Source organism: Fulmarus glacialis, unplaced genomic scaffold (assembly GCF_000690835.1).
Source record: "Fulmarus glacialis isolate BGI_N327 unplaced genomic scaffold, ASM69083v1 scaffold21193, whole genome shotgun sequence".
NCBI classification, from domain to species: domain Eukaryota; kingdom Metazoa; phylum Chordata; class Aves; order Procellariiformes; family Procellariidae; genus Fulmarus; species Fulmarus glacialis.
In genome coordinates, this window is record NW_009202609.1 from 36,038 (window position 1) to 45,055 (window position 9,018).

A 9,018-nucleotide genomic window follows, 5' to 3' on the forward strand; every position below is an offset into this window, starting at 1 on the left:
CCAGAAGCTGATGGAATTTTGCCTCCATTAAATACCCTTTAAAGATTGCAGTTTCAGAAGGTCTTTCCTACCACTGGCGATGAGCTTTTCTTTAACTATCTACTGTGGCCAGCTTAGCTATTGCTGTCTCCCTGAGGACAGCAACAATCCTTTACCTTCTTCCACAAGCAGTCTTATTCTTGATGACTTCTCTGTTTTTCCATTTATCACTGCTTGGCATCGGTAAAAGCCCTTCTGCTTGCTTTGCACATTGTATAGTGTTACTCCTTTCTCAGTACTGAAAGAATAGTTGGTCCCGGGTGAGAGATGAGAGGTGTCATCCATTATCAGAGTCACGCTGGATCCGTACTCAGGGGCTGTGATGAGACAGGGGAGCTCAGCATTACCACCTTTGGTCACGAAGATCCGGAAAGTCGGGGTATACCACACATTATTGGGATCTGTGGAGAAGACAAGATAGGCCGGAGAATAGGATCAGAAAATGCATTGAAGCTGAGAAACACATTCCAGCAAAGGCAAGTCCGCAGTATTGCTGCCCAGTGGGAGTTCGATGCTGGGGCAGCCCTACTCAATGCCTGCCTGACTCAGCCTCCAAAAACTCACACAACAAGCCCAATTCCAGCTAAGGCATTTGAGGAGAGCACAGCAATCAACTCAAATGTACACAGGCAAGAGAGACTGAGAATTATGCTTACCTCTAATTAAACTTTTCACCATGGTGTTAGTTTTATTTATCAGACCTCCAGCTTCCCTGTCCAGGACAGTACCTCTGGTACAAGGGCAGGGGTGAACTCAAGTGGTGGAGCTACCACAGCATAACTTCTTCTGGGGTAAAAGAATATTTGGGGTTCAGGTCACATTGTGAGGATGTGATTCATGTGACTTTCCCTTATCTGGGGTACTGGCAATACAGTTCTCTGATTTCCAGATCCCACTGCTCATTACAACACCAAACAGACTTTCATCCCTGTTTTTTCAGGAAGGGAAGCCAAGGTAGATGGAGGGAGAGGTCCAGGCCATTCACAGATATGCATGAGATGTAGATGCTCTGTACCCTACCCCAGCGCTTCAGCCACAGGCCCCATTGTGTGTGAGCTTGCATGGTTGTGGGTGAGCCACTGCCCCAGTAGGAGCCTGCACTGCTCCCCCAAACACACACACAACCACAGCCATAGAGACGACCTGTGTAACGCCTGTGCTCCCTGAAAGGAGGCTGTTCTGCCGGCATATGTGGGAAGAGGGAAGCTTGGTTACCTCGCACAAACAGATGTACCGTTGCAATGCCCTTGTCGGTGCTGTTGACGTAAGCACACTTATAGGTGCCTGTATCCCTGTAAGTGGCTTTGGGAATACTGAGCGTGCTGCTGGTTTGGTTGCTGAATGTATCCTTTCGGCTTTTCCATTCAACTTCGGACTCTCCTGAGCAGTGCAAGATGACTGGATCACCTGTGTTGACAACCAGAGCAGGGAGGTCAGGGCTGATCACTGGGGATGCTGAGCCTACAAAGGAAAAAGAGAAAGAGTGAGGATGCAGAAATAATGCCTAATGATGCTCTGTTGGAGTTCACACTGCTGAGCAAGGAGTAGCTCAGCATCAGGAAAAGGCTGGGCTTGGGATCCAAGCTGGCTTTTCGGCTTGCGTCACTCCAGCCATTCTCCACCCACCAGACTGATATGGCCTGATACTCCAAGCAATGAATTTCAGGGACGAAAGAAAACCCCACATGTGAACGTTTAGAGCATCGGGACAGAAAAAACAATCATCTGGAGCTGATTAAGCCAGATGCTAGCTTGGAAATTATTCCTGTTGGGTTTTGCCTCTTCTTACAACAGTTTTCCTTTTGTGGCAGAGTTGGAGCTACTATATGAACTTGGTAAGCCCATAACATCATTTGGTGAAGTTTAAGCCAAGTCTAGCGGATGGAACTCTTTGTTGCATTGGTGCTGTGATGAGCTAGAACAGACCTGGAAAGCTTCTGCAGAGCAGGTCAGTGCATGCTTTTTGGTTACTGGATTTTGAAGGACACCTACTTATGCCTTATCTTAGAGTCAAACAGTATATTTTCCTCGCAGATACCACCAAAACATTATGAAGTGAGTCAGCATCATTATTCATATTTGGGCGTGGGAAACTGAGGCACAGAAAAGCTGAATGGCTCAGGAAAGCCCATAGCTGCAGTTGTACATACAGCACACCAGGCCATACCGACACTGGCATTGCAACCCAGCTGGATTTCTGATGCCGTCTGTATTTTGAAGATACTGGCTGAATAAAGGGGAACCAGGGTCCCACTCCAGCCCTTAGCGTCAGGGGGAAATATTTTTTCCCTGTTTTGCCGCATCAGCCAGTTCTTTGAGTCACCACCTATATTTAGGGTGGGGGGGAAGTGAGAAATGAATCAGCGCTGCGGGGCTAGGGAAGAAGTGGTACTGCCACCCCCACGCCAGGCCTTCGGGGAGGACAGGAAACATTGCAAATGGCTATCTGTGCTCAGGGGGCTCTGCACCCCCCTCCGGCCCCTATCCAGGGCTATTCTCCCACTTCTGCTTTCCTTCCCAGTTGCTAACCCATCCTCACATCTTAAAGGGACACACACCCAGGTTCAAATAATAGTAAGTAGAAAGGTAGCTGCCCAACTTATCAATTTGTTGCTCTTTGTAGAGGAGGTCACTGCAGGCAGTGCTCCTCTTGGGTGGTGGCAGCAGAAACAAGGGCTGAGTTTGGTCTTGTGATGCCTCAAACTCTGCAGCAGACTGCTCTGGACTCATAGGAGCTCTTTAGTTGAAAGATTTGTTGTCCAAATGAACATAAAAACCTAACTCATCAGGAAGAGGAAGAGGGCAAGTCACCCTATAATGGCACCATTAGTCCAGCTGCACTTGTATATTCTTCAGGGGAAAGGGGAGTAGTGGCCAGACGTTACAGCCTTTGTTGCAGGGAGAAAAGAGAAGGCTATTTATGGTCATGGGCAGCAAAGACAGTTTAAAGCAAATCTGTTCCCAGGTGCTGCCTTGGACACTGTCCCTGTAACACAGCCAGCAGAAGCACGCACCCATCCTCATCCACCCCTGGTCACAGCTCATTTAGCAAGGAAGACTATGTCCGAGGTACAAATGTGTGTCCTGTGCTACCAGCTGTGCTTAGGGCTCTAACACCAGAGCCCATCCATCAGAGCTCAAAGTGCATCATTTAAGCAGTCTTGGGCTGATGCCTCCCTCCGTGCAACGAAGGGTTGAGAATACGAGACTTGAGGCCCTGGAGAGCATTGCTGGTGCATGACAACAATGCAGTTGCTTAGGGGAAACCCAAACAAGGCCTGGATCAAACTCAGTGGCCCTGGGGGAAGAAGCAGAGGACAGGGAGCTTCGGAGCATGGAATATTTGAATTTTTTCTCCCTTTATTTTTGTGTTTGTTTTTTTTTTTTTAAATGCTTTTATCTTTCTGATAAAAAGGTCAGACAGGGCAGAGACATTAAATGCAGGACAATGCCAAGTGAAGGCCACCCAAGCATCCATTCTTTCGTGTGTGCTGGGGGATGAGTCAGACCAGCAGGTCCTTTTCCAGAATGGGGAAGCAGGGCTGCTGCGGGAGGCTTTCTCCCTGCTGACCAGTGTGCAATCTTGCACAAAGCCCAAGGATGTCTCTCTGCTGCTCTTCAGCAGCTTCCGCAGCATTGCCAGTAACTGCTGGCCAAAGGTTTTACCACACTTGGGTTGTGTAACCATGACCTCTAGTTACAGCTGCAGGCTCTGTCCCTGCCTCTCCCATGCCAGCCAAAACATTACTTTCCTCTGCTGAGGGTTTGAAAATGGTGAGGAAGGAGAAGTGAAGGCTAGTAAGATAGAGAGGCTCAAGAACAACCTTACCACAGAAACCAGTCATCAGGAACTTGACTTGGTCCTGGGGGATTAACTAGGCTAAGGTCTGGCCCTGGGCGGGACCCATACCAGGCCTGAACTCCCCTTGCTCCCACCTCAACAATGGGAGGGAAAAGCTTGATTTTTGAGGACACCTTCCCCAGAGTAACCTACAGTATCTGGGCGCAGGGGATGGGGAAAAGGGTGCCTATCACATCTCTGCCTGGGCCTTCTACCTCAGAGGTTTAAATTCATTAACAACAAGAAAACAAAAGAAACCCCAGGAAGACCTCTCAGGATGACCAAGAACACAGAAGTGAGCTGATCAGGTTTCAAATCCTTCCTCTGCTTGACCTGAAGCTGGGATTTGAGCCCCTGACACTCCCCCAGCAAGAGCCCAGATCATAATGGTCATACCACATCAGCCGTGGGAGCTCTCAGAAGATGCGCTTGCAATCCAAGAGGCGGGAGCTCTGGCTCCAGCTTGAGGCTATTGCTTTGGACAACCTTTGCATGCTGCAGCTTTGTGCTGCAGATGGCCAGCAGTGATGGTACTTAGACAAATGTGTGTCTAACACCCTGACATGGCAGACAGTGCCTGATGAGCTGGTGACCTGCATTGCCCAGTGCCTCAAGGAACCTTCAGAGAGATCCTGGGAGATATCATTATGATCTCTCACAAATCTACATCAGACCTGCCTAGTCCCTAATATCTTTAAAAAAAACATAAGAAATTAAAAACGCTGCAGCCTTCACAACCCAGTTCCCAGCACAGCAGACCTGGAAAAAGCCTGCTCAGCATGTCAAAGACATGACACGCCATGCAGTGCAACAGCGAGAACGATGCAAATTTCCCGGGTTGAAAATATGAACACAACAGTGGCTCAAGAGGGATACACTGCCTCCCTGTTACATGCTGAATGCTTTCCACCCCAGATTGCCCCCTTCCAGGGGGGACTTCCCACCATAGTCTCATCATGTGGGGAGCAAGCTCAAAGGGATAACGAAAGAAAGCGTCACACAATATCTGAGAGGCTGCCAGCACTTAAGACGCCAGATTAGTAATACTGGTTTCTGCCTGTTTGGTTGCAAACCTCAAAACAGGCTTAGTGACTCTTTCTTGAGGTTGATGGGTTATTGCCTCTCAGCCATCTCCGCAGCCTCAAAAACCAGGCATGTTCACCTTTCCCTTCTTGGCTGCCCGAGTTCTGTTTCCATCACAAGGTCTAACACCCGGCTCTACAGCACTGTTGTGTAAGCCAGCACCACCAGAAAACAGCAATCTTCAAACATCTCCAGCCAGGTACAAGGTGCTTTGGAAGGTGCCGATGCAACCGACTTTCCTAACTCTTTCACCTGAAGGCCAAGCACCTCCAGCTTTTGCCCCGTTTGGGCAAAGGGTTATTTCAGAGACAGCTTCCTTCAGGACACACTTTCAGCTTCCTTTTTCCTCCTAACCCCCACACAGACCCAAACAAACAGGTAAAGTTTCCCTTTACTGTCTCCCCACTGCCGAGGCTCTTCCTATGCTGCATGCAGCTTTCCGTACCTCTTGGTCTTACCCTGGCAGTGCTGCAGGCAGCCAAAAGTGAGCCCTCAGCATAGCTAGCTCCACAGCCAACACAGACTGGCAACACACCTTCTTTCACCACTGTCCTCCCTCTATAATGAGAGCCAGTTCTGGATGGTCTTCAGCAAGCTCCTACAGCCAAGTCTGCACTAGAAGCCAAGCCAGTGTCTCTTCCCTGCTGTGCCATGGAGCGTACATGTTCTCTTGCCTGCTCCCAGCCCATGCTGAGGCTCCTTGAACCTGCCCACAGCAGCGGTGGCCGCCTCATGAAGCGGTCTCCAGAAGCAGGGACCATCCCAGCCCACAGCAGGCTTCTGGTAGACACAATTGGGAGCCCAGCTTCATGCTCCACCACCAGGAGCCAAATGCCCATTAGTCCAACTTCAGCGTTGCCCTGTTCCCAGCCCCACCGAGGCTGTCATCCCTCCTCACCCGAGGAGGGATAGAGCACTCACACTGGACACCCAGAAAACCCTCTCTGCATCCCAAACCTGCCCTGGAGTGACATGGAGACACCGAAGGGCTTTGGCGGGCCAGTGGACCTACCGTGCCAGATGCTGGCTGCGGTGAGCAGCATGAGAAGAGCAGGACCCATGTCCTCAGGGACCATGGTGTCTGCAGAGACCGTGGTGTCCCCAGTGTGGAGCAGGGGCGCAGCTGAAGGATTCTCTCGAGCAGTGGGCGCCTCTCCTCACGGGCACCGTCCCCAGCGCTCCCTTGGCAGGAGCTTCTCCTTTCTGACTTGACCACAAGTTAAGAAATTCCCTTTTTTTGTTTGTTTTGAAAGGGGAGGGAAAAAAAAAAAAAAAAAAGAAAGCAATGTTTTGAGACGTCACTGGTGACAAACCCCCTTGGCAGAGGGGGGGCCATGCACGCACCCCGCTGCAGCCCCTCTCCCCCACTGTTGGGGCCACCCTCCTGCCTCAGAGAGGGGTTCAGCCCCAGACCGCTCGCCAGGGCACCATGCCGGAGTTCAGGACAATCCTGATGTGCCCTGGCTGCTGCCACCCAAACCCCCAGGGACTTCTATACTCTTTCCTCTTGCCTGGGGACACAAAGAACCTGGCTGGGACCTGCCTTGATGGCAGGGGACTCCATTTTACCTCAGCAGGACAAGTTTTGCCTCAGGCCTGGTGGATCTTGCTGCCTTCAGGTCCTGAGGACCCACACAGGAACATGGCTGACTCCCTCACAGCAGGCCCTCGAAGATGATTCAGCCTGGGGCAGCTCCCAGGTGGGAAAAGGCCTGTGAAGATGACAAATTATTTTGTTTTAACCAAGAGCATGATCCCTGGTGCAGAGAGGGGTCCGTGGCCACACAAGATGACACCCACTCCAGCACCATGCAGAGGCAGGGTCGAGCCCAGCTAGCTGCAGGCTTGCCTTCACCACCCTCCCCAGCAGGAAGACATGTTGGGGTCCAGCATGCAGACCCTTCCCTGTCCTCAGCTGGGCTGGGGGACACATGGGGATCCCAGCTCTCCTCCTCTCCCAGTTCTTCCAAGCCTGGGGCTCACAACAACTCTGTCACCATCAGGCAGCCACAGGGCTCAAGCAAGGACTCTTCCTCCCCAGGAGTCCATCCCACCCAGTCATACTGCCTTCCTGGTGGGGAGGCTTTTTGAAGCTGTTTTCTAATTGAAAACCTGGCAGGCACCTGGGAGCAGTAATTAGCACTTTGTTAACCCTCCCCCGGACCACACCTATTCCAAAACAGGGGGTGAGGGTAGGCTTGAAGCAAAACAGGTCTCCCAGGGATGCTCAAATCAGCAAGATGTTAGCAGATCAAATCAGACACAGGGTGTCCCTTGCTCTCTGCTCTATCTCTGGATAACCTCACGCTGCAGCAGAAGTTCATGACAGTTCACGGCAGCTCTGGGGTGGGAAGTTTTGGCCACCACCTGACAGTGCTGGGAAGCACAGGGGAGGAAGATCCTGCCTGGGGTGAGCTGGAGGGCTCTGTCTTAGCTGCACCCAGCTGCAGTCCCATCAGCGGGGAAGTGACAGGGACACTGGCTGCAAAACGTGGGCAGAAAGAGATGGGCTTTTCCAAAATGTCTGCACAGAGGTAGCTGTTGAATCTGCACTTGCAATGCAAGGGTGGCAGGCAGAGGAGTGCCCCTCATGCCTCCACAAACCGGAGGGGAATGGGCTTCTCCAAAGGGGGCAATTAGAGAGGTACCAGCAAGACAAGGTCTTGGGGCCAAGAGATTAGAGCATGGCTGACTATGCTGGAGATTAGTGCATGGCTGACTAAGAGTCATGGGAACATGGAGAGAGCTCCTGGTTTTGGCCAGAAGGATGGCTGGAGAGCATGAGGGAGCCCAGAGAGAAGGAAAGGCAGCTTTTGGCCAGAGAAGACTTCCTCTCAGCAGTTTTTCCTGGCAGGATGTGGGGAAGAATAACACAAAGTAGAGGCAGCGTGGTGCGCTGGGGGGCTCCTGCTCAGACCTGGGGGGCTGTTGAGCGGCTGGGCCACAGGAGACGTCTGCCTGATTATTCTTTCCTCCTTTTGAGCCAAAGGGGCTTTTTAAAGAATGTTTGAAGGATGTTTGTTTCCCTCCTTCTTCTTTTTAAGTTTGTTCTTTTTTTTTTTTTCCAGGAACAAATGCCAGCTCAGAGAGAACTGACTCACCAGTGTGAACAAGTATTAAACCAGACAGGTTTAATACAGAGAAGGGAAACAATCTCTCAGCCTCCCTTCTTCTCTTTAAAGAGGCCTCTTGCAGAGTGTCTCTGATGGCAGTGGTCCACAGGTGACAAGACACAGCCTGTACACATGGGTCCCCAAGCTGGGCTGGGGGATGCTGGAGCACCTGGGGATGCTCAGTGGGACAAGCTGTCTGCTGGGGTTCCTCCCTCATTGGTGGCTATCTCTTCCTGCCTGCAGGCTGCACCCCAAATCCTGTGGTTGCAAGCAGCAGCTCAGCCACAGGAGTGCTGCTGGGGCTCATGTGCCCAAGCAGCTCTGAGCAAGGGGCAGGGATGTTCTCAGAGGAGCTGCAGCCTTACTTGGAGACACGTGAAGCCCAGGGATGTCTGTGGAGGCCCCAATGGCCAGGAAGGAGTGCTGGGAGATGGCATGAGACTTGCTCAGTGCCTCAGTGGCCACAGGCTGGCTTTGGAGGGGAGAGTGGAGGCTGCTGTGAGCCCTGGTTGGGAGCACTGGGAGCTCAGCCTTGTTTCCCAGGCTGGGAGCAGGGCTGGGCCATTCCAGCCCTACGGAACCCCTGCACTGAGTACAGCTGGCCGTGGTGTCATGCCTGCCAGTACTGCCCTGCAGCAGTCTGGGGACACCTGTGAAACACCCATGTCCCGAGTGAGCTGTTGGTACCCAAACAGCTAAAAACCCTGGTTGCAGCAGGCCAGGGTTTGTCTCCGCAGTCTGAGTTTCTCTGCTTCCCTGAGCAATTCCACAAGGTGCCTGTCTCATCACTGGACAGGAGACTTGTTTCGGGGTGGGGAAAATGCCCTGCTGGAGGCTGGTAGGCCCCATGTCTGCCTACTCCTTCCCAGCCCTACGACCCCTCCTCGACGCATCCCAACATGCAAAAGGCCTGCCAGGCAGGGATCGGGCAGTGGCAGCCAG

The 9,018-nt window shown here is 52.0% G+C and overlaps 1 protein-coding gene across 1 annotated transcript in view; it reads right to left on the reverse strand.

Moving 5' to 3' along the window:
* CSF1R (colony stimulating factor 1 receptor) overlaps positions 1 to 6,024 on the reverse strand; it is a 19,885-nt gene extending 13,861 nt beyond the window's left edge. Inside the window, exons 1-3 of the mRNA XM_009574361.1 lie at positions 5,976 to 6,024; positions 1,255 to 1,500; positions 156 to 440 (exon numbers count right to left, since the gene is read on the reverse strand). Coding sequence (XP_009572656.1) covers positions 156 to 440; positions 1,255 to 1,500; positions 5,976 to 6,024 — 580 coding nt within the window. The remainder of the gene's footprint in view (positions 1 to 155; positions 441 to 1,254; positions 1,501 to 5,975) is intronic.
* Between the last annotated feature and the right edge of the window lie 2,994 nt (positions 6,025 to 9,018).